The sequence below is a fragment of the Photinus pyralis genome, unplaced genomic scaffold, assembly GCF_008802855.1.
Source record: "Photinus pyralis isolate 1611_PpyrPB1 unplaced genomic scaffold, Ppyr1.3 Ppyr1.4_LG7, whole genome shotgun sequence".
NCBI classification, from domain to species: Eukaryota; Metazoa; Arthropoda; class Insecta; order Coleoptera; family Lampyridae; genus Photinus; species Photinus pyralis.
The window spans coordinates 33,864,419-33,890,856 of record NW_022170738.1 but is presented as its reverse complement, the minus strand read 5'-3'; the positions used below and the strand labels follow the sequence as shown (position 1 = coordinate 33,890,856).

At 35.6% G+C, this 26,438-nt stretch overlaps 1 protein-coding gene across 5 annotated transcripts in view; it reads right to left on the bottom strand.

The window, feature by feature from the left end:
• Window positions 1-26,438, bottom strand: part of LOC116175460 (protein numb) — a 58,414-nt gene that overhangs the window by 3,707 nt on the left and 28,269 nt on the right. Inside the window, exons 2-3 of one of the 5 annotated variants that reach the window (XM_031493595.1) lie at window positions 21,760-21,841; window positions 972-1,205 (exon numbers count right to left, since the gene is read on the bottom strand). In XM_031493595.1, the coding sequence (XP_031349455.1) occupies window positions 972-1,178 (207 nt within the window). In that variant the 5' untranslated portion in view covers window positions 1,179-1,205; window positions 21,760-21,841. Of the gene's footprint in view, window positions 1-971; window positions 1,206-1,579; window positions 1,744-1,955; window positions 2,516-8,547; window positions 9,164-21,759; window positions 21,842-26,438 lie in introns of those variants that run through there. The other 4 variants (XM_031493592.1, XM_031493593.1, XM_031493597.1 and 1 more) reach the window with 4 other exon arrangements.

Sequence of the window (26,438 nt, the reverse complement as noted above, 5' to 3'; positions counted from 1 at the left end):
ATTTCTCGGCACCCCTTTATGAAGTACTGGTGCCGCGGCACCCACTTTGAGAACCACTGCTAACCTCTAACGCGTAACATTTCCGCAGTATTTAATTATGAACCGTGCAGCAGTTACAAAACAACAAAAATAGGAGATAAGAATAATACGTAATCCTTTGACACATACTCCGGTTTGAAGAACTTTCTATCACTGCTATCACGGTAATTACGCTACAATTAAGCGTTCACTTAAAGTGTGTGCGATTAGGCATGCGGATGCCACAAACAGTAAAAAAAATTTAAATCATTAAAGCGCGACACTTCGAAGAATGCATATTGTTTAAATTGTGGTCAGCGTATAATTTTGCCACAAATAGTAAACCTGTTTTAATGCATAATCAACGTAAGGGAATGTCGGTGAGTTGTACGAGTGCGGGAGAAATTCTTTTTCTGAGGTAAACGTAATTTGGACAGTCTTGTCAAATTTGGGGTGTTTGAACGCACGCACCTATTAAAGTAGTAATAAACTAAAACGCAGATATTGAATAAAATTAGAATTAAAACGTAGTCCATAATGCATATTTTTGGTTAATTTTTATCCGTTATTGCGTACCTAGTTCACATGAAATATGCAAAATCCATTGCCACTCTATTTAGCTGTCTTCAAGGGTAGAATTTCAATAATGACTTAGTAATTAATACCAACACTTATATTTACAAAAAAAATATTGGAAAACTGTAGATACTTTGTCTATTGCTTGATTTCAATTTCTTGAACTAAGTATTAATAATTTACACCGAAATTGGGTCATAAAAATAGATAAACACCAAAAATCAATAAAAAGGCCATTATATCCTAAATATTCATTCACCTTTTCTCTTCCTTGCATTTCCCTTAGTACCTTTGGCCACGTTCCAATAAGTAACATTTGAACAACTAATAATTCGGGCCACTTAAAAATAACGTAATGTTAAAAATGCAATACTGACCCTTAACACCTTTATTGCTTCTTCGCACACCTGCATCCCTCGCGATTCGAAGACCTCGACGCATCCCAAATATTTGACGGTAAACGTGCACGTCCCCGATCGAACGGCCGACTCGTCCGCCTGCCATTGATGCGGCTTCGAACTTTCGGGCATCCTTTCTTTTCGCCTCCGGAAGGAGTCCCTGAAAGATCTTCGTAATCGATCCATTTTACGAGGCGAACGAAGACTTCTCCTCTGTAACCAAAATCATACGGTTAGTTAATCGATTCTGAAGTGCTCCATTCAGTTTGAATTGTCACTATTTACGATTTGTTTATTGCCACGACTCCATAGTACTGTAAAGGATTACGGATTAGGGATTATATTTACTGGGCACAATAATGAAACTCGAACTGAACCTTGTGGGACACCACCAGTATTTGACGGCAAAGAATTATCTGCAACTTTTTCGATTTCTGTTGTTTGTCTTGTGACTTAGTTTACTTTTTTTTACAAAAAAAGAAATGGAGAAGGGAGAGATTCCTGGCGCGGATATTTACAACATAATCGACAAATATTCGTCAAAGAATAAGAGTCGAAAATCCGAAAAGAAAATTTTCTTTTCTCACATCATCGGATATAGATTTCCCATTTACTGAGGATAGACGCAACCAACGACGTTCTTAGATAAAACGATGTGACAATTTCCGTCGGGAAACCGCAGAGAACGAGAGAACAATTCCCGTTCGTTTTTTTTTTTTTCGAAACATAACAAAGATGGGAAAAACCTCTAATATTCTCACACGGACGGCTCTCAACTTAACGCCATGAAAATGAAACTGCACATTCCAAAAATAGGAACGGATGTTTATTTTATTACAATTTAATTGCGGCAATTAAAAGTGAAATAAACTTTTACAATCATTGACGCGCGTGCTTTAGTGCACATTTTTTGCAAAATAAATTTCTCTTCATTCTTAAATTACACTATCGGCGGGTACTTACGTCCATTTTTAATCCGAGAAGCTGCCTCCAACTGAACATTGAAGTCACTTTCTCCACCAGACTGAATTTCTATTTTTCTCTGATCTTTTTGATTTCCAACAGGGGCTCTTTTAATCAATTACAGTATCCGCTCAAGCGGTGAGGGGGTGAAGAACAAGTCGACCCTCGGCGATGCTTTTAATTTTAAAAGGGCGCCCCCTCGAAGCTTCCCATCCCCTTTCCGAAACAAATCTTTGAACATTTCGCAAGGGAATGAAATTTAAAATACCGATCGACAAGCTAAATGTAGTAATAAAACCGCTGAGAAAGCAGCTTGATTATTTCAATCAAAAGTTTAGTCTAGTCAATGAGTAAGTGCTTAAGACGGTAATTTGACACGTATGTCTCATATTACGACATGCACAGTCAGAAGCCGCATTTTGTTTAACTACAGACTAATTTTCTTGGAGGACACATGATAAGTTTCGCTTTTTTTCTGTTTGTGTGTTAATCATTTTAACATTTGCATACAAACAACTGGAATTCTTAAATTGAGCGTATTAAAATGGTTTACGTGTTACGTCACACAGCAGAAGGTTATATTATGATGTCATTGATCAAAAAGCATAAACAGAGAGGTGGAATAACATTAGAATAATTGAAAAGTGAAAACTGCACACTAATAGGTATTTTTTATAGGTCGTCAATAAGCTAAAAAGTTAGCTCCCAAAATTTTAATTTTAAAACTTCTCACTCAATGAGAGGGGTAGGCAAAGGATATGGTTTCGTACAAATGCTTGCTCCATTTTCTGTTTGTACCTGACCCAATTGAAGACAGCAGCCAAAAATACGAAAAACACCCGATCGATCATGGGAGAACTTGAAGCCGTTGTATAAGATCATTGATATTCCTAGTTTTACTCTCGGTTTTACTATAATTACAAAGAAAGTAAAAGGTCTTTCGCATTTGACATTTTCCTGCACTTCTCTCATAAAGACACCATGTCAAAGTTTGTATGCAACAGGATAATAAATGAAGCTTGTTAAGAACTTGATGAAGATATAGGACTCGACCATATTTTAATCTCGATTTTAATTTTCGATTTTTTTGTCAACAAAAAATTACGTAAAAACATCAACTGAATGTCTGTATTACCTAGTCTCTATTCTTAATAGCGCGAAAACACAGTTAGTGGTTTCTACAATATTTTAAGGCGAGCGCAAGTTCCTGTTTTTGATGATGTAGACTTGTAGAGAACCCTGAAAGTGCTTGCTTCAAATTTACAATTTGATTCTGAAATCCTTGGAAAGTTCCAGCTCCATTTAAGTAATGTTACTATACTTGCGTCTATAATAATGAAGAGAGCTTAACAAAATTATGGTACACTTAGATAGTATTGTAACGAATATTCCAGAAATCCCGATAAACAACGAGGCGACATGAAAGATGATTAATAATGAACGAATGCGGATGTGACGTAAGCTTTCCGAAAAATATGACGTGTTTGTCCAAGAACATTCTAGGCAGAATGTTGTTTGCTATATAAGCAAATCGAATTGTATTTCGAGTTTAGTTCCAACTTCGATGCGCTCGTGTTATGTTATAATTTATAAGTAAGTGATAAATAATAATAAATCCATTTTAAGAATGTTATAGATTTATTGTTAGTTAATTGTAAATTCAGTAATTTTGATTTATAGTCACACTTCGTTTTGTTATTACATTTTGCTATATGATATTATGTTTTGTATTTCTTTGTAAAAATGGTATTTCCGTTAAACAAATAAATAAATAAAATAAAACCGCATAATTAAATTTACGTTACACTGTGGTCAATTAGTCGATCTTGAAGTTGTGTGAGTTACACATGGGACCACTTTTTTCGACATTCCGACAGAAATGGTTAATTTTATCCAAAAAAATTAAACGCATTGGTATGATTTTTTTATGAGAAAGTAGCTTAATATGTCCAAACGAGCTCACGAAAACCGCATCTCGATATCTTGTTTCTAATCTAAAATTTAGGCAAAAGAAAATTGTATACCCTTCAATGCTCATTTTTCTTAACTAATTTTTCGGGAATTCTTTTTATTACGTAAGTGGCGGCCCTGCTAAGGATCGATTTAAAAAAGAAAGGTTTTTAATGCTCGAAATGCTGACCATCACGCTCTATGCATTCCTGAAGCCTCTACGCTTTAAAAAAATATCTCCTTACAGAAAACGAAGACAATTGAGACTCTTGGTGGCACCAGGAGTAAGTAACACCATTGAATAAAATAATAAATAGCGTTTTATTCAATGGTAACACTGATTCTAGAATGAAATAAGTATTTGAAGGCGACGGGATTCTTTAAGATTGCTCTAATCTAATGTTTTAAACATCGATTGCGAGATCGATTCAAAATTAAACAAGTTGTAAATCAGCATATACATGTTAAAGCGCATTTTTAGTAATAAGTATCTACATAGGGTAGATCAGTATTTTATTAGCGAAGTTTAAAATTATCGATCTCACGAGTAATCCAACTAAAAATAAACTAGAGCCCGCACATCTACACTATATCACAATAGCAGAAAGCTTTTAGTAAAAATTTGAAGTGTCTAGCTAATGTAATTGCAGAAATTTCAGCCGGACAGCCAGCCAGCCATAACGAATATACTAGCGTAATTTTTTTTTCAAAAATGCGCTAAAAAGCACGAAGTATTGAAAATAGAAACCGAACCCAGAAAAAACACGAAGAATTATCTTACTGGGCATAAAATGCAACACAATAATTAACAAAAGACTAAGATAATTAAGTAGTCAGATTGACTTCATTTAAAGATTTTTTTCCACAAAACATTCAAGCCATTGGTTTAAATTTAAATTGTTACCCTTGGGATGCTGAATCATGGAATAGCCGGATGGAATTACTCATAAAGTCATTGATCTAACCAACTTAAAGTGTTTACCGTTATGTTTTATGTCAACAATTTACTAGTTGATGTTAAACGCGAATACGTATAAAACAAAGCAACGGCGAGGGTTACACATAGCGACGTGCTTAATTTCTGCGTGCCTAAAATGATAAGAGATCTTAGACTTATCAAACGAACTAATGTTCGCATTTGTATTAAGCTAATTAAGAAAGAAAAATAATTTAAGTGCTTCCATCATAAAGGTCAGTTCAATTTATTTTGTCCCTTTATTTCTATTTCGCACGTAACAATTAGCATGGTAATTAATTGTAGCTATTTTATGTGAAGTTACGGTACCTTCACTCTTTTTGCAATTGCCAATTGCCCCTTCTTTAAAAATGAAGTCTTTGTGTGGAAAAAGAAGGGATGACGCACTTGGACACACTAAATTTGGTGATTCACCAGAAAGTAAAAGAATGTAAAATATGCACTCGGGTGACTAATAATGATCTATCGACTACCACTTTCAAAATTCTAACTCTCACCGTACATTAAAACGACACAAATAAGTGCTCTTTTATCCTGCATTATAAAAGTAAAGTAGTCGATTAATTCCAAATTCCAGACGCGCCTACGCCTTCAAATATTTATGGATTATCGCATTCCTGTTATTCTTTTTATGACTTAAGATTCGTGCATAAAAGAGTTATGTTGTAATATTATTTTTATGGATGAAATTTAAAGTTAGCGTTATCTGTAACATTAGACGAGGGCGTTCTTTGCTTATTGCTATAGAAAAATTATGCCACCAGGGAATTGGAACTAAGTATATAAGTGCCAAGAAAATTACTTTTATTAGTGCGAGTACTTTAGAATCTGTAATTTTATTTATTTATCAATTTATTTATTGCCAAAGAGATTTTATTTATTTTATTCTCGATTTAAACTCTCCTTCTCCAAGGTTACCATAAGAAATCACAGTGATGGAAAAGGACGAGAAACAAGAATGATAAAAAACCCCAATTATTACAAATCGCCATAATCGCTTAAAAATTACTACAATCGCCCAACAATTATTAAAATCGTAAGACAATTACCGAAATCATTGGATAATTACGAAAATTGCCATATAATAACTGCCAGATGCTCTAATTATGCGACTGCTAAACAAAAACATGTTTCAAAATCCACTTGTGGGTGTTGGCACGTAACAAAACTGTAAATGATAAGTAACGGGTAAATATACCATAGTACCTAGCTATCAATTAGCGAAAATGCTAAGTCTCTAGGTGGCTCTGGGCTGAGATCTCGATGGAACAGACAGACAGACAGACGACGGAAAATCGAGCACATAAGCTTACGGACAATCTGTGGTCGAGTCAAAATTTTGCTTTTGTTTAGTTAACGTAAATTGAATTATTGGTTCTTATCAAGGTTTTTATTGAGTTTTAATTACGGTTCTAGTATACGATTTGGCTTAGTGTCAACCGTTAGACATTGCTATCGCAATATTTTTGTGCCGCGCTATTCGCTATCTCTCTTGTTTATTTGTGTTGTTATCTGTTCCAGATAAGCCAGAAAAGCGCCCTTCTGATTTCAAAAAGCCTGTTTAGATATTGACCCCGACTAAGAGTTGATCTTTCTTTTTGCTAAAAATTGATTTAAATCTAGGTAAACATTGACATTTCAGATCTAGTGTGCTTATCTTCATGTGCTAATTACGTTTGCTCAAAGTGAACGTAACAAATTAAGACACGTTTTCTCGTGTTATTTGGCCCTTGTTAGAGCAATCTAGCTACTTTTTGGTTCATATCAGAACTTTCTAGGTTCTTAAGACGTTGTGGATCTCGTTGTGGATAGAAGGCCCTGAAAAATCATTTAAACATTTCTTTGAAGGCTGTTTAAGCACTGTCTATCACTTTTCCAAAGTTTCTATGTAGATTGTAGGTACAGAATCCTTCTATAATTTTCAAAGCTTTCTACAGCTTTGAAAGAAACTCTAAAAAGACAAGGAAATTCCATCAGTTGCATTAGACCACGATTATGCATCTAATTTTGAAAATGAATGTGAAGTTTCTATTCATGCAAATTTTACGGTTTCAATTTAATCCGAGATTTAATGGTTTGTAACAAGTACAGTAAGTATTTGTTATGGCATATGAGCCTGAAAAGCTTTTCCTTTTTATGTACTTATATTAAATAAACAATTCAAAACACGGATGCGTTTTATTGTTTTAAAGAGTATAGAATAGTAGCACTCGTACTAGCAGATACCGCGAAGTATCCCCTTGGGCACTCTCCTTTTCATTGATGGCACATACGCTCGGTTTCGGCCTCACCTCAGACACACGGCAAACTATTAGAAGTATGAACTATAGTTTACGACCTAATCAAAGACCTACCAAATATATAACAAAAATTCGTATAAATATGTCGAGTCGTTTTCGAAGAGTGCGACTACCGTTCCCGAATATTCGCAACAATAAATTACGGGAATTTTACAACACTACTAAATAAAATAATAGTTAATATAATACGAGATAAAGGATAATATCAGAAATGAAGAAATGATTCTTTCCATCTTCTGATTTGTGTAATGGCTTGGTGCCTTTCAATTGTATGTAATCTTCAACACATTTTGTGCATTACATTCATTTTAAATGTATTTTAACCGCATCTGCCAATCACGGAATTTAATTTGCGGGGATGTCTAAAAATAAATTGTTGTCAGGATAGCGGATAGATCTGTAAATTCCAAGAAGTATGTGTTAACTCCCTGAAAGATCTGCAATTGCCAGAAAGATCTATGAATTCCCAGCCAGATACATCTGTAAATTCCCAGAACTATTTGGCAGCCCTTTCGAATTAACAGATAAACGTGTAACTTGACAATTAAATTGCAAAATGCGCGACAAGGAAATGATTAAATATAAAAATGGGACAAGCTGCATCTTACGAGTAACGAGGGTGGGCTAGGGGCGAGTATACTATTGAATTTTTGTAAATCAGATCCGAGTCCGACATACAGCCTTATTGTGCAAGCCCTAAGCTAGTTTTTCCAGATAGGCTCCTGAAACATAAAGTCCCAGGATCTCGGGTAGCACTTTTGAAGCAAGCAACCATACTTTCCACTTGGGAAAAATCAGACACCCCATGTTTTTCTGGGTTCTCAATGAAAAACTTGGCAGTAAAACAGATTCGAACATTTTCAATAGCGTCGAAAGACTATTTTTGTTAATGAGCTGCCATCTTCCTCAAAGAGAAAAAGAGAAGTAACCGTTTCGCCAGTCTATACACCAACCTCGACACCAACACAAAGGTAGGTATAATACTCGGTATAATAAATACAAATTTAAAGACGATGATTGGATCATTTGCAAAAACTTGAAATCTATAATTTCCCGATTTTCAGTGATGGTGATCGTGACGCATTTTTGTAAAGAATTCATTAAATCTATTATCGGGAATACGTGATTAGAAGGCAATTTTACTGGGAAAAGAACGTTTCGCATTAATGCTATGAAAACCGCAAAATTAACATTCGATCATACTAACGATTAAATTCCACTGTAAATTATCGATTGTTCAATTTAAATTGGATGACGTCACGATACTGAAAAAACGGGTCAACAAACTACTCGCCATCCGACAAAAACGGACAAAGTCGACGGTTCTGCTGCAGCATTGAAATCACCACCGATAAAATTCACCTACCGTTGTCACATCGCCGAATTTTCCCACATTCCCACGTTCTAAAGGTTGATGATTCGACGGATGATGATTCCCCATGTTTTTACTTAATAAATAGCAACAATAAAAATCCACTAATTACGAGCACAAAGCACCCCGAACAAACATCACAGCCACAATTTCAGCAACTGTAGGTAGTAGTTTTAAAGGCAGATGTGAATCCCTACAGCAGATGTATTTAGGGTGAAGGTTGAACGTCTATAATAAAATCGCCTAATGAAACAGCAAAACATAGCAGGTCGGTCCTCTGCAGCAAAGGTGAAGAATGCAGTTGCACGTAGAATTCACATGTGAAAAGACTAGAATCGTTCAGTTCAGCGATTTTCTTATTTTATCGAACCGCTTTCCTTGGATAGTGGATGGCCTTGAATACACAACCGAGAGGTCACCAAAACCAAGGACAATAAAATCTAAAACTAATATCACAGAGGCAACGAACACGGAAACGGCACAATTTCGAAAAACAAAAACAATTCAGGAGAAAAACGCGACGCGCCCGAAATTCGTACGCGAACCGACGACGTACCCGCTTGCGACTATTTTGTGGTAATAATTTGTTGGTGACGGTTAGGTAAAGGTTTCCCCACACTTCCATATTACCAGAACTAAAAACATCTGCATCAGGTAGCTCCTACCGATGCCCGCCGCATGCAAGAAACCGAAACTGTTAAACGTTATCCAAAATAACTTAACGCGTTGTCATTACCTAATTAATACGCTCGTAATTTGCGTAATGATTATTACGCATTTACCGGTTAACGATAATGGGTACCATTGTGTGGGAATTATTTATTTATGTTAATGACCCCCGCCTTGCCTATTCGCTACCTACAATACACAGACATCTCTGCTGTACAGACGCTATCAAGCACACTTCCTCTTTTTGAAACGTTAACAAGTGCCTCGGCTGCGGTATATTTGTACCTCGTGTTTTTTGTGTTTCCAATCAAAAGACCGGTGACCACCGCCATTCTGAAAGAGTAAATGCAAGAACTCAGAGAAACCGTAATCTAAATTTCGGCTTCCCGTCTATGTTGTCGCAGCGTTGTAAAAATCGACCGCGAATAATTTAGACGTTGACATTTAGGTATTCACACTGCCGTGACAGCCTCATTAATTTTTAGATGGTCAGTGAACTGATGCCTATGCAATAACGTCATAACATCTATCCATCAAGTGCGAGTCTTCTTTTGTATTCATAAATGGCATCAGTGGTGAATTACAGAGGCTGTAGCCAGTGGTTAGGAGAAGAACTGAAAATGCAGAGGGCGGAGATGATTCTTTTTAGTTTCATCTTAAACGGGCACATATGTTTAATTATTATTATTTATTTAATTTGCCCATCTGTCCGTTAGGGTACATGACACCCAGTAGGTACTCAGCAATTGACTGTCTGGCTAGGTTTTTTAAAAATAATAAGTCAATACTAGCTAGAACCAAAACACCACTGTATATAAACTGTCCCAGATTTTGATCTTCTACGAACAAGAAATCCGCAGAGTGAAATTGTGAATTTATTGAAGATGTACGACCCACAGTAACAATATGGTCACAGATTTTATCCCATACGTGTGCCACCTGTCACCTGTCTTCACTTGTCAACAGGCCCTAAAATGCCAACTAGATCAATTTTTTAAACATTTTCATGTTTAAAGCACGTGAGCGCTGAAAGTAATACACCTACATCTGAAAAAAAGATTAAGCTCTATATTCAATGTGGAATATCGACGTAAATATCGAAAATACAAAAAAAGTGCACACCATCTTTTTTATAAAAAATTTTATTATCTTTCTTTTTTATATGAAACTTTACTTGCTAGAATGCACGATTACCGAGATATCAGCGGAAAAGTGATTTGGAGTACCTTTTTCCAAGATGGCGGCTCGAGCTCTAGGAGTTTCGGCCCCGACTTTTAGTATGTTCGAATACAAGCCCTAATGTACCTCTATACCAATTTTCAGCTTTCTTTCAATTACTTCCGCTATTCGTGGAAATTTGATCTAATTTGACTGTACTAAAACGACAGTCAGTTCCATGAATAAGAAAGTTGGGATTGCGCAGCTTAATCGTCAAGATTTTCCTCGAGATTTTCCTTGGCTCAGGTGCCAGAGTTATACGCCACCGAATGGTAGGTGGTTGGTAAATGCGCTAAAAAATAGGGCGACTGAAACCGAAATTTGGATATATAGTATATCTGCTCCCTAAGACGCAATGTGATGGGCGTATCCGAGATACCAGTCTGTGGTCGACTGTATCCTCATATAAATACGGTCTTTTAAAACCCCACACGCATTCCACGGCAATAAAGCACTGTCCATGTCATCCGGATAATAATAAATAAATAAATTACCAAATAAACTACTACGGGAAGGGTATGGGACAAAAATAGTTATTTCCTTCATAATATTCTAATGAAAAACTGCTGTCTCTGTCTGTTCCAATCCCCTACCAATTACGGTTCCGTCCATGTATCGCCGTCTTTGTACAACTAAATGTACCATTTCGGAAAACCAAAAACATCAATGCTTTATAATTGGAGGACAACAATATTTCCCTTCATGCAGGGGTGGACCAAGCGGAGTCTTGTCCGCTCTCGAAATTATGGTAACTTATTTTCATGGTTCCTTTACAAAATACAAAAGATAAATGTACCAACTCAACATACCACAAAAATTAATTACGGATTGTTACGTAAAGGCATGGAATAAAAACACTTTTTTTTAAAGTGTAGATTTTCGGACCTTATTTTTTTCCAGCGTAATTTAACGGCCGAGGTATATCTAAATTTTCGAATGATTTGATGTATGCGTACATTAGCTGTTTTATACCAAAATGAAGGCGATCCGGATATAACTCCAACCGGAATATGGTCCCAGCAAGACGGGGCCTCTCCACATTTTGGAATAAATGTCTGCTAGTACCGTTGGATAGGAAGAAGAGGTCCAATAGATTGAGCAGCTCGATCACAAGATTTAAGTCCGCTGGATTTCTTCCTTAAAAGTAAGATTTACGATTTATCTCAATCCGCCGAGACATTGCGAGCTTAAAAAATCGCATTTGTACAGAGATTATTATCCCTCTCTTGTTTTGGGCCCTCGACAGGCATGCGCCCAATTACAGAGTGACCCGCATTTGAGATGAGAGCCAATCACATCTGAAGCTGTTTCAAATACGATTGATAAATTTCAAGCTAGAGTTTAATACTGCCAGGCTGTGAACGGTACCTACACATTTGAATATTTATTGCAGTAGTTTGTACTGCACTGGTTTCAATAACTAGATGAGCATAAGCATAAAACGGCCATGGGTGACTAGATATAAATAAAACAAGTAGAAATTGTGCAGATAAAGCGCATTTTTTTAAAACCGAAATAGCTTAGTAAATGGTTGGCTTATAAAGGGAGGAGGCTCTTTACACACAAACATTTAAGGACTGCCTGGCATACATTCAAAATCTTCCGACACTCCATTCTGCAGATTTTACCTTTGAGAGTACTTTTCTCCGACAAACCGTTTTCGAGATATTCGCTCTTAAAGTTTTGACATTACTAATGGATATACTTCTTCCAGACGTCCCAATCGCCCATAGACGATGGTTGGTAAAAATTAATTCCTTTCGTTGAGACCTTTCAGTAGAGTACCATCAAGGATAAAACCAGTTAAACCCCCCCCCCGACCGCCACCAAATCCCTTCTTTTGATAAGGCGTCAAGAAGTATGACGGAAGTTAATAGAAAACAGTTCCTTTCAGACCTTTAATGTGAATACCATGAAAGATAACCTTAATTTCTACCCCCTCCCTCCTCCTCCCTGCCACCTGCTGATCTAGGAAAGGAGTCGCGCAGATGTACAAACCAATTCATTTCGGCGAGACCTTTAATTAGAATACCATGAGGGGTAGAACGTGTTTACACCCCCTCCTCCTCTATTTCAAAAATTTTTCTTTCCACCACTAAAGACGTGCGTATGCAAATTCTGAGGCCAGTTGGTTGTCGCATGTAAAAGTTATGCACGTTTTACATTCAAAAACAGTGTCTCAGGATATAATTCAGGACCATTCCCCTAAAAGTAGTTCCAAACTGGAGACCTGGATCCGGACGGACGGACAAAACGCAAAATATAGCACATTTTTTTAATTCTTAAAAATTACAAAACCAGTGATACTAAACACTTAGTACTTCATTTGGGAATTAATTTTGAATTTTTGCTTTGAAGTTTACAATGGCACACACAGATTAATCTGTGATTCCATGACCATGATTCCAGACAAAGACAATAAACAAATGAATTTGGTTTCAATCACAATCGCGCATCCTGACACTTGACAGCAAGCAGCATGCTAGATTTGAATTCAATTCAAAGTTTTTTTAATAATGAATCACGCATTTCTCCATTTTTAGGGCATTTTTTAAGAGTTAAAAAAAAGTGCTATTGTTGGCGTTTTGTCCGTCCGTCCGGACCCATTTCTGCGGTTTTGAACTACTTTTAGGGGAATGGTCCTAGAATCCTGGAATGTTGTACAATATGTAGCCTATACCTTGATGGTGTGCCAGAGCGCCATCAAATTTCGCTATCTCAAGGGAGAGCCCCCCATGAATTATTTCCTGAGATGCTGTTTTTGAATGTAAAAAGTATATAACTTTTACATGCGACAACCAACTGGTCTCAGAATTTGCATACGCATGCCTTTAGTGGTGCCAAGTAACATTTTTTAAGATGGGAAAGGGGAGTGTACACACATTCCACCCTTCGTGGTATTCTCCTTTTTGAGGTGAGTAGGTGGCCGAGGAGAGGAGGAAGGGGGTAGAAAATAATTTTATCTTTCATGGTATTCCAATTAAAATGCATTATGCGGGTCACTTTGTAATTGGGCGTAAGCTTGTTGAGGGCCTAGATTCTAGGACCTAAAACAAGAGGAGCAATAAATCAATAAATAAATAAATCAATAAATCTCTCCATCATGTTGTTCTACTGATTAGATTAGTATAAAAAAAACCAATATGTTAACATAATAGATAAAAATTATTTAACTTTATGACGCAAATGAGCCACTTTGATCGTAACTAATTTTTATAATTTCAGGCTTGTTTAAAATCCTTGTTATTGGATAAATTAGGCAAAATTGTTGTTTGCGGTAATGTCATTAAGAACGATTATGGTCCATTCATGGCCAGGTAGATTACAAAATAAAATTTAATTGATTTGTTGACCAACCTCGTATGTAAAATACCGAAAACGACGACTCATGCGAAAAATGCCTTGTAAATTTAGAGATCGCTCCAGATCAAACCAACATACATGTCTTAATAATTTTGAAACAGTGGAAACCAACAAGTCCACATTAGGAGTGCTTGGACACCAATTATTCAAATGCTGTCATTGAGATATTCAATCTATCCCCTATCATCATCCCTTAAATTAAATAATGCCAATAGACAATCGCTTTATTATCTATTTTGGAAATAATTTTCAAACGAGCCTGTGAAAAGTTGAATGAAGTTTTGAAAAGGTCCTGCCTTTCCTTGTTTTATTGCAAATTCAACGAAATCAGGGTAAAAAATAAAAATTTCCACCATCATCAAATCCTGATAAAGGAACTTGTTTTCCATTTGCTATATTTGTAAAGGATAAACGGAAAAAGTCTCGAATTTCTATTAGTGAACGCGGTCTGGACGTCTCGGCGTCGGCAATCAATGGCATCGTTTCGACATTTCCTTTGCAAATTGCATGCAAATTTCTTTTGGAGAACTCGTAAACAAAAAAACCTTACGCAAATATCTCACCCCCGACATTGCGCAATAGCAATTCATCTAATAGCAAAGTAAACAAGCCCGTTTCTTTGCAGAATTCCCTTCAAATAAAACCAAAAGACGCGAGCGAAGAGAAAAAAAAAACAAATTCGTGCACTTTATAGCTACCCGCAATATGAGAAAGAAACTCCCTGCTTTAATAATAAGTGTATGTTTTGTTATTCTTGGGTGGTTTACATTTTTATTATAAAATTCAAATTTGCATATTATAGGAAAAGCGGGCGCGCGTACTTTGAAAACGTATTATTTGTTCCAATCTAATGTGATAACCGTAACAGACGCGGGACTTATTTTACATATTTATGAAACATTTCACAACGAGCGGCTGCATTGCAGATTAATTTGTTCAGATGGTGGCATGGCAGGTGGGTAATTCATCACGTTCAAAATTTGACACAACGGCGGCGTCCTGAATTGATTGACGTTATAATATACCACGAATAAAGTTTCCTAGCCATCGAAAAATAAATTACGGACGGTCCATATATAGGTTACAAGGTGATTTTCCAGCCAGAACTCTAAGCTTAATTAGACACATATTTATATGGTTGAAATTAATAACCTTTCTCTTTCAATATGGTGCGAATAGGATCTTAATTAATACACCTTTAATAGGAGAAAACCTTCCTTAATAATCGTATATAGATAAAAGTTCAATAGCATTTAATTAAAAGCCACTGTCCACATGTCTAGGGAGCATATTCGTAAACAGCAGATAGTTATCCCTTCGGAAAACTCCCCAGCATTTTTGCCTAACTTTGCTTTTAAAAAAATGTGAGAAGGCAATTTTAAACCTACAAGTAACCTAATGATACGAATTTTTGTGAAAAAAATACTTGAGCAAAACGACTATTAAACGTCTTTTTGAATTTTTTTGGATGTCAAATTCTTAATATTAGGGCATTATATTTTTTCGAAACAAGTAATTAAATTTTTCTAGAAAAACCGATCATTTTATATGGCTGTGGGCAATAACATGCGGCCACTAAGCCACTCACAAAACACCAGCTCAACTAGATCAAAACAAAGCACCTGACATAATTCTTGGGCACGAAAAGAAAAATCTGACATGAAAACTTTATCCCGTGGACTCGAATGAGCACACAATTAATTGATTAACAATGATAAAAATTTATTCCGACAAAAAAAATTAAAACAAAATCCTTGCAAAAAGAAATGCTTAGTTATGAAGCTTGTTTGGACAAATTACCCCGCACTCGGGCGGTCGACAGGGAAAATAAGAAATTAGAATTAGTTTTTTTTAACACCTAATCCAAATAATCTGGTCGTAAAAGGTTTACGATACTAGGCGCACTAAAACCGATAAAAAAACACAGCTTCACGAAATTTCACTTGTTCTTGATAACACTTAACTCAATGATAAAATCTGGTTTGTTGAATTTGATGACTAATTTTCGGTATGTGTTCGGACAGTAGAAACCTTTAACTTTTGATAAGAAGATAACCTTAACGAAAGACCTCGCTGTACTCAGTGGCGGATTTACATATAGGCACACTAGGCACGTGCCTAGGGGCGGCAGCTTTAGGAGGCGGCATTTTTTGCACTATATTTATTTTAGGTAACATTTTAAGTTTGAAAATAAGTCCCCTAACAAGTTACAAATGACAAAAATGTTTAATTGAAATTATGAAATAAATTAGAATTGGTATATAGTTTCTTTTCATATTAGATTTCAAAATTTCACGTTATAATTTGATTTTTATTTTAAAATTTATTGCAATATAAAGATTATTTTGGGGCGCATATCTTTCGGTGTGCCTAGGGGCGCAAAAAATTTAAATCCGCCACTGACTGTACTACACTCCTTGCTTTTTCAACTCGTCAAAACTTTTTCGTAATCGGACGACACGGGTTAAACTTAACAACTTCGGTTAACTTAACGCTTCATTTCTATACCGACGAATTACGTTTTCATATAAAAAGGCTGATTGCCCGTAAAAAAATTAGAGTAAACAAAAGTACACGCTCTTACATGGTTGCGACACCAACAGCCCCGTTCTCGTTGCCTCCAGTATTTAAGGAAACACCACGTCCACCATAAACTAATCTTCTTTAAGAATTTTCCAATAAATCTCAAGACTCAAGACGCTTAATTCTTCGAAACACCTGCGTTTTCGTCATCAGCACGAGAACGCGTGTGTTATTTAATTTTCCCCTGAGAATAAAGCTCCTTATCGCAAACGACCTTTCTTCTAACACCTTATCTAAATTGAATAATTTACAAAAGCAATAAAATTAAACCGCAAAATTAGGCATCTCACACATTTCTAAGAGGAAAAACAAACACTGAGATACAAATTCAAGTAAAATAAATCAACTTTGCGTTTATTCGTAAATAACCCCCAGATTTACTTAATAAATTGAAATATTCTCATATACAGGATGTGTATATACCGAAATAACGTCTGCATGACGTTGTTTGACAACAATATATGGCGATCCAATTACAAATTTCCCTGATTTCCCGGTATAGAATCATTGAAAAGAAAATACAGGGGTGCCATTTAAAAAAGAAGGTTTTTCCGTTTTCAAAACAGAGAAATTTGACATGGATTTCTGAGCAACATTATTTATTTAAAAACATCCTGAAAATAATTGGCTTGTTTCGTTTATCGTTTGTACTACAAAGGTATTTTGTGAAGGAGTACCCTGTCCACAAATTTCTATAACTAAAATAGTCAAAACCCGTTTGGTTTATAGGCGTATGAACCACTAATGTCAAATTTAACTTAGCTTTTAAAAAAACTACAAAACGCCATTAAAAATATCGAAACTGAAAGTTAAGTTGCAGTACACTTGACTGTTAAAGGGCAATTATGTGAAAATGTGCATACAGTACAACCTCGATCCGAATACACGCTAGTCCGAAATCGCGATAGTCCGAAAGAATTTCGTTCCTCGTAACAACGATGACACCCCTGAAGACGTTGAAAAGAATAAAGTTTATTTCTTAATGCTTGTGTCCAAATTTATTATTTGCGCTAATTTAGCGATAATCCGAAAATTTTATAATCCGAAAGGGCGGTGGTCCGAATGTATTCGGATTAACGAGGTTGTACTGTAGCATCATTAAATACAACCCTTCAGAGCGGGTTTGTTACAACTTTCGAAGAGAAACCCATGCAGATAGAGCGATGCATTTTTAAAATCGCATATAGACGAAATTCCTCGCCAAGCTTTCAAGGCGAATATCATGAGTTACGTAAAAATTTCATTGTTAATTAATCGTTCGAACCGAAAGCCGTATAACTTCCGTCGTGTAGCGAAAACTAATGAACGGATGATTTTCAACCGTGAACAGTGCGAATAAATAACTTTTTTTATAGGTACGGTAATATTTGCGGGTCATTGCACAATCTGATTAAGGTGATCGTATTCAAATAAATTGTTAACACGAAAGCGTTTGAGTCCAAGGTGCAAACATTTCGTTGTGCTATTTTTCGAGTGACAAGTTACGTTTAAAAAACCAAGTTGCGCACCAGATTTGAGTATACGAGGTGCTAATAAAATTATAGATAAAACGGCAACAGGTAAAAAGGTTAAAGACAATTAATATGTGCTTTCTTTTGCTGTAAAGTGTAAACCCTAAGTTATAAGAGTAATTTCCATACTGCGGAGCATTGGTAATTTTTCCAATCAACAAACTAAATTGGAACTAATAAAAGGTTGTGCCGATTTCAAATTCATCCACCATCTTTCGAGATTCACTTTCAACGAGTAACCACTATTCAATTTTCCGTGGGGAAGTATTTCAACGCAACGATAAATATAAGTTATTTCTACTTCATTTTAAAAAATAGACATAGGAAAAATAATACATGTATACCTTTATTAAGGGATGGAAAATTATATCATTCTTACTTTTTTGGGTACGTTTAATATTTTCACATTTAACTCTGCTTTCATATTATTTTTTCCTGAAGGTATAGAAAAGCAAGCTTTTTTGTTCTTCTTTGTTCTCATCTGTTCATTTTCATGGGAGATTATACAATATAGCCGACCTCGCCTTTCAGCCAGATTCTATTGATTTCTCACAATCTTTTAGAAAAAAAATGAAATAACTTCTCTTTTAATAATCAATTACGGTTATTGTTAGAATGATGAATAAATGCTCACGCAATGAAAGGTACTTCGGTAATTTTCGAATTAAATAATTATTATAAGGCGAATATAGTGTTAATTGCTCGCTTAAAAGGCACAGAGCATGTATTTTTATCAGGACCCAATAAAAAGACTAATTTTTGAGTAACTCCAACTGTATAGCAAAATCATAAACGACAGATTATTAAGCAAATATTAAAGTTACGTATACACCTGTTCTAAAAATTGAAACTTTTAAGCCAAAAGTTAGTTTCGAATTTTGGAGATGTGGCTTCCTGTAAAACTAAAAAGACATTAGAGGCGAACCTCACAAGCATTTCGAATTAGGTTAAAATTGCAAACACAGGATGTATTGCCACCACACACTCGACCACATTTTGTGTATTATAGGAAGTGTACATAAATACGCTTGGTAACCAAGAATAAATTAGAAAAAGATAATTTAAAAAAACCTAATATTCGCAAATGTCGACAATTCCGATCAATATAATGCCTCAAGGAGGAAATGAACCAATAAGGGTATGAAAAGATTTACGTACCTCTATCTGAAATAACGAGAAGGTGTGAAAATAAACCGCATCAGACTGAAAGGTATCGACGTAATTTTCCCATCCTTTCAATTTGATTACAACCGGTTTTTCTTTAACGAGCAATTTCAAATGAAGTACCCAAGTTAATTACAATTGGCAATTCCGCGCATATTTCAAGGGTTAACGTCGGCGAAAATTATGCAAAATTTTCTATTAAATTATAATTACTGTAATGCACAGAAAAGAAGTACATTAATGGCCCATTAACCTTAAAGATGTTCGGGGAAAAGAATACTCGACTCGACCCAGATTTAACCCCTCGTTTAACACTCGAGCAGTGAGCGAGAAAAATATGTAAACGCATTCATCGCATGAGCTTTTGGCTCGTGTAAATACCTATGCAAGGAGCACTCTAAATAGAAAATTAAAAATAATTATACAAACATCGACTCTTCTTCTTTTATCCTCGTTCCGTTTCATAAATAAATTGCGATTTCAATCATCGTGTCTTTTTATATAATTATTTACGTTTACAAATCTGAAAATTTCCAAACGGCGCATCTTCAAAAGTGCCGATTTGTTATTTTTAAACTGTTTTTGCAACAAATCTTTGACAATGTGCATCCATGACTCAAGAGGGTCATCTACTGTTAATATCAAAATATGACACGTCACGATCAAATAAAAATTAAGCTAGAACACTCTCTGATGATATTTTTTATACTGCAAACCCGTAAGTGCAATGGCACACATCGGCAAACGTTCTTTATGTTTGTGAGGATGCTGAATTTTCCCCTAAAATTAGCGGACACAACGAACACGTTTGTGTTAATTTTGTCCGTCCGTTCGTCCACCTGGGCCATGTCGAGGGCGGAAAGAGTCAAACTTTATAACTAGTTGATTTTTGTCATGTCGACCAATTATGAACCAAATTGCATGAAATTCAAACTGGGGATAGCCAGTACCATATCAAATGTAATGTCACCGCTTTGGTACTTTTGATTATGTATCGTCAGGGCTTAACTCGTGCATGTTCTACTGTTAACAGATTTGGTGTAATGCGAGCGTTCGCTAACAACCAAAATGCCCCGGGCGGCATCCATTGAACCTAATGTGATCTTCGGTTCTCAAGATACTGCAATAAAAAAGATCTGTGATGGAAGAGATGGGCTTTCAGGCTTATTACATACATATGTTTAAAGACCCTTAAATCTCTTAAATAATGTATCTCTAAAATCCTTTAAAAATTCAAGTTGAGCTGGTAAAGATCAATGAAAACCATACAAGAATCTAGATGGCTTTTGAAATTATTCACGACCCTTAAAAGCTCATGTAACCACTTCAAGTTCTTAAAGACTCTTGGACACTTTTCAAGACTGCGGGCAATACTTAAAGTTCTTAAAGGCTCTTTAGAACTCGTAAAAGCTTCTTAAAGATATTAAAGACGTACGTCAATGTTCAGCTTTCAACCAGTTTTAAAGAGTAGACTAAATGTCTATTAAAGGTTCGAAAAGCATATTTTCTTAATGTTTTTCAACACTCTAAAATCTATTAAAGACAAAAGGCCCTTTAAAAGGTCTTAAAAACTTTGATACAAAGCTTTGGAAAATCATCGAGACTCTTAAAGGTTTCTAAATATTATAAAAGCCCTTAGAAACTTTAGGTGACTTTTAAGGCCTGTTAGAGTCTCTAAAGGGTGTAGAGACCATTGGAAACTCTTTCAGAAGAAACACTTGCTGTCTTATGAATGGTCTGGCATACTTTTAAAGAATAAACCGCTAATGCAGATGTGCAATGTGTTGCAAACAATACTCAACAGGAATAGTTCTTGAATTTTGACACCACCAACACATACCTACGTCTGGTCCATGCATCCCATTTTCTCTTTTGAAGTACCTTCCTCCAACACTCCGCTCTCGAGATATTCGTGGTAAAACATAGTAAAGGATCATTCTCGCCATTTATGTGCCTGTTTTCGGTGTAGACTTACCGTTACGAATCCGAAAGGCATTTTCCAACAACTGTAGTTCATTAGCCGCTGTGTATGTTTAAAATAATTCATAAATTGAACCAGAAACGCATAGAAAAACACCGGCCCCAAAGGAAAATTCTTTCGCATCATGCTCATTGCTCACTATCGTGTATTTTGTTTTCCGCCTCCGAATACTCCGTGGGCCATCGAGGATGAGTTGACCTAGACGAGTTTTCCTAGGCTTCATATCTACATGATGAGGGAAGACAGTGCCTTCCAAAGACTGAAGCATCGTAACTCCAAACATTAGTCTCGAGGATCGTTGATCAGTTGTATCGTTGTCTGTCTGTTCGTCAGTTTGTCTCTCCGCGTGCACGATAACTTGGTTTAGAAACGGCAGATCGCTTTAAAAATTGGTACACATGTTCTTATATAAGGATAGAAGAAAGGTCCCTATTGTTTCTTCGGCTACGTAGTTGTAAAAGTACTGCATGATGCGTGAACGTTTGTATTGGATTTTTTATTTTACGTATTATTTGCCCAGCACTAGAGACGATATCTCTACAGAAAAATGGCGAGAACCTTACAGGAATCTATTGTCTATTCTCGTTGAAAAAATTGGTGGTACTATGTTTTACTAAAAAATTTGGTCACATATGGAACTTCGTTTCAATCATCCGCGCGAGTGCGACTAATTCTCTCCTTGCAATTTAACAAAAGATTGTAATAGCATGTACTTACCTATAATTATTGTTGAGAAGTCCTCATATTGATGTGAATAGATATGGCAGTGAAGGTTTGTGACCAAAATGCGAAGGATGTTCTGTAAATACAGAAAAAAATCATCACTAGTAACACACAGATATATTATACTGCAATATTTTCATTTCACAAATCCAAAATCTATGTGATTACGTCAAGACCTCTCTGTTGTTGAAAAATTGTAAACGAATTTTCCTTGTAAGATACAACCAATAGCGTGGATCTGTAGGCCTAATTCACCTGTCTTCAAAAATGTTCAAAGACATATAATGGGTAGAATGAGCCGGCGCTCCGTCAAGTTGAAACCAGTAGCATTCCCCAGGTAATGTTTCCAAGGATGGTACAATCATTGAGTAATTAAATATGATACAATTTCAAGGAAATTCAAGAAAATTATGCATATATAACGGTCACAATTTTAGAAAATCTTAAATAAAACGAAACCCATAACAGATAGGTATAGGGAACGTAATAATTGATCGATGTAGAATTTTTTCCACATTTGAAGGTGCAAAAAAATGAAGCAGGTTTTATCTGAAAAAATCAACTTTTTAAGGTTCGAAGATATTAAAGTGGGCCATTAGTTTTAAAACGCCCTGCAGAAGGGTGATCAAAATTTAAATTACTGTCACGTAGCATCAAGTCAGTACTGTCGAGCTTGGAATACTTTATGAAATTCAAGTCAACGGAGTCATTGGTACAGGGGCCAAAAGAATAGCAGTCAAACGTCAAAGATTTTCAAAAATCTTGAATATCTTGAAAACCTTTGATGCTGGGTATAGGGAAATGTGGTATCAAACGACGTATATTGACATGTAGATTTCAAAAATGGAATAAAATATAGGGTGTTACATTTAAAATAAAGTTGCTATCGACATCCGGTAGAACCGGAAGTGAAACGATTATGATAATATTTTCTTTCGATAGATCAAGAAAAACTATGTTTCTATGCAAATTTTCAGATTCAAATTAATAATGTGAGTCTGAATACTTTTAGGTAACGGTTTGCGCGAAACAGCCTGTATATGTATTTTTGGTAACCAACATATTTTGTGTGTTTTTGTGTAATTATGGCAAGGAAAATATTTTTACCCAAAAGATGATGAAGTTATCTGCAATACCTACTTTTCATTCTTAGCGCATTTTCCAATGAAGTTGGGTGCGCTATTGGTGCCACATAGTACTACAGATATCAATATATTTAGTTGGTTGTATTTGAATTTGAATTTAATTTAATTGTAAAATAAATTGAAAAATATACTACATAATAAATGACTTGATTCTGCGTGGTTTTGTGATGGAGACATTATCAAAATTTTACATCTTACACCTTTTACAATTAATTTTCTCAGTTATGGCTACACCATATTAAAAAAAACTGTACAGCGTGGTTCAAACTTGTGGCTCACCATTAGGATCTCCGTAACGGTGAGAGATACAGTGTAGGTTAAATGGGGGAAAGTTGCTCCTTTTTGTGACTAAAAAAAGCATTTGATTTTTTTTAAAAATCTTTGAAAATATCGCAACCGTCGGGAGAGAGGGTGGTCATATTTCCATACGATAAATTACCAAATTGTTTCCCATAATTACCCTAAAAATGGACCGGAAAACTCGCGCTCGGAATATTTTAGAAGTTTGGCTACAAGAAAACTTCCCTCCGAAACTTTCGTCTCCAAGAGTGCTCGTCCACGGGATATTTTCTCCCAGAAGTTTCGCCCTCGCCAAATTTTCCGGCAATATCTCCCAAAGAAAATTAACTTCCAGTAATTTCCCCAGATCGTCTTACAGTTTTGAAAAGTAACGTACCTACCATCAATACCACGTCAGCTCTCGTAAGGACTGTACGTTTGTACTGCAGTATGTTACCCAGATCAAAAATCAATTTTTATTAGGGCATTTCATAAACAAATTGTAGACGGTCTTACGGTTTTTCGGTTTTCAAACTTGAGCGAAATTCATTTCATCGATTGCTACAATTATAACAATCAATTGTAAGCAAATGCTCGCGAGCGAGTGTATAGGAGAGATAGGAGAATGTTCCATTACCGAATTTTACTAAAATACTCAAAAAGACGTTACGTACCTAATCCCTTTTTGGAAGTTTATATCCAAATTATAATTAATAAGTATCTAATAATTTTTTAATTGTTATTTCTTTTAACTGTAATAGTATTAATCCTATGCTATTTGCAAAAGGGGGGTGCGGCATGGAAAGGTAATCGATCGACAGGAGTACGCATATCTCTGCATTGCGGAAAAAACCACTAAAGATAAATTCAACGATTAATTTATTTCGAGCTTTTGACACAATTATCTAAGTGTAAAAATCAAAGAAAAGATTAGAGAATTGACGAACAGAAAAAATACTAGCACCAGTAGCACGTATACCAAACTTGCTAGAAAATAGTTAAAAATAAGGACTTTCCTCTCACATGCACAATGGTGCAAACAACAAATCTTGATTCAATCCATTGTCATATTTTTCGGTTTTTTTATTCTGTGAAAATATTCACACGGTTATAGTTATAATTCACGTATAATAAGTAATCAAATTCTCAAAAAACAATGAAATATTAAACATTTTGAAACGCTGACGATCTGCGCGATCGCAAAAACCAAGTGGAAAATGTTGCAAATTACTTCGGAAACAATAATTAATGCAAAAGTTCTCGAATCTGCTGGCGCCCAGTTATTAAAATGACCACCTGCTAATCGAATGACGGGTTCGCATTATACGATCCGTTGCGGCGGCGTTGCCCTTTTTTTTTGAATAATTTCATACTTTGATTAACCATATTCGGCAGAAAAGCACCGTTTTGAAAAGTTGTGATCCTCTTTGAAAAGTGTCGCAAGTTTGCATTTTTGCATAATTGACGGCACGCATGGATCAGTATTCGTTTGTAAGAGCCACCCCCATGCTGTTCTAATCACAACATTTTCCTCATTCGCGTATTTTTTTTAGGTAAAAGAAAACGAAGAATTTGAAATGCAAATGCAAACAATAACACAAACCAGGATTATTGTTAGTCACCAATTCGTTCAACTGTTTAAAAGAAATTGTTTACATAACGGTGATAATTACAATCTAAAACGAATTGCCGATTATAATTAGTTCAAAAATTTAATTAAATTTAAGCAACGTGGGATTTCTGATATTCTCGCATGTATCCTCATTTTCTTCTCACTTCCTCAAATGGGCATATATCGAACATGGTGTCACTTATTGCCCCCCCTCTAGATTGGCATTGTCCGTTAAACGGGGTAGACCGTGGGATATTTTATCAAGTCCCTTTTTCAGTGCTATTTCCCATCATCTGCATGCGTACGTTCACCGGCTTTGAATCTAACGAAACAGGAAGAACAATGACTCAGGTACTACCCTGCTGAAAACATTTTTATTTCTCCCTCCGTTCGTCATTTTTACACATTTATTTTTATTCATCATTCATTCTACCTGATACCAATTAGTTTTAAGTGGTGTCATAGGTGAAAATTCCTTTAATTAATTTGCTTCATTCATTATTGGCATTATCGGTCGTACGTTACTTCAAACTAAATACGGCGCACAAGTTTGTTATTCCGTAAAGCTACGAAGAATAAATATTGAACGACTTAATTAGCGCCGGACAGTTCAAATTCATAAAAAAAATTCGTAACAAAACCGAAAATAACAGTTTTATTATTAGGTGATAAAAGACGATCATTTTGCGACAGCCATCAGACAAACATTAAAATTAAAGATTTGATTTTGAAATTGGCGCCTCGTTGATTTCGCCACGAAATTGAGTTACGAATAAATCGAACACCGCAAAACTTTTATATTTGAACCCGTACCTTAGTTATATAATTTTTAATTTAAATAGAAAAAATCGCACCCACATATCGATTAAGATTTAAGACTCCCTCCCTCCCAGATGCCACCCCTGAGAAAATACCTAATCCCAATCGAGTGACACATTATTTTAAAGACCATGTCTAAAAAATCCGATTTCTACCAGTTTATATCCATAAAAGTTTCTTCCCTCCCTCCCACCACGCATGATGTTTTCAATTTACATATTACTATCATTGAACACACTCCTTATGTGCACAAATAATACGCTAGTAAAATGAACATTTGCGTCAACACGGTTATATACGAGATGGGGCGTAAAAACACAGTCCCATGACACATTTTGATACATTGATATTCGTGGCTCAAGTGCAGTTATTCACGTTACTTTTCTTTTTAAAGCGTTCCCGATTGTTCAGTAATCTAATTCAAATTCCAAATAACGTTTTCAAAAAATCAAATTTTTAATGTGCCCAAGGCTAAGGAACTATGGGGCTGTAGCAGGGCCGTGCGGTATATTTTTTTCAATATGATGCTCTTTTCCGAGATGCCGCCCATATAGTCCTTAATATTTTTTGTTGAAAATGACGTTCAATTGTGATTTAAAAGAAATTGCACAAAACATGAAAACACCAATTTTATTTTTAAAAAGTACGTACTCGAAGAACAACCAAGTACAGTTGTCAGAGCTGGGCAGAATACTTTCAAAAAGTATTTGAATACTATCAAAGGTATTCGAATACTATAAAAAGTATTCGAATACTTTGAGAAGTATTCGAATACAGTAAAAAGTATTCAAATACTTGTCACTCAAATACATTAAAAA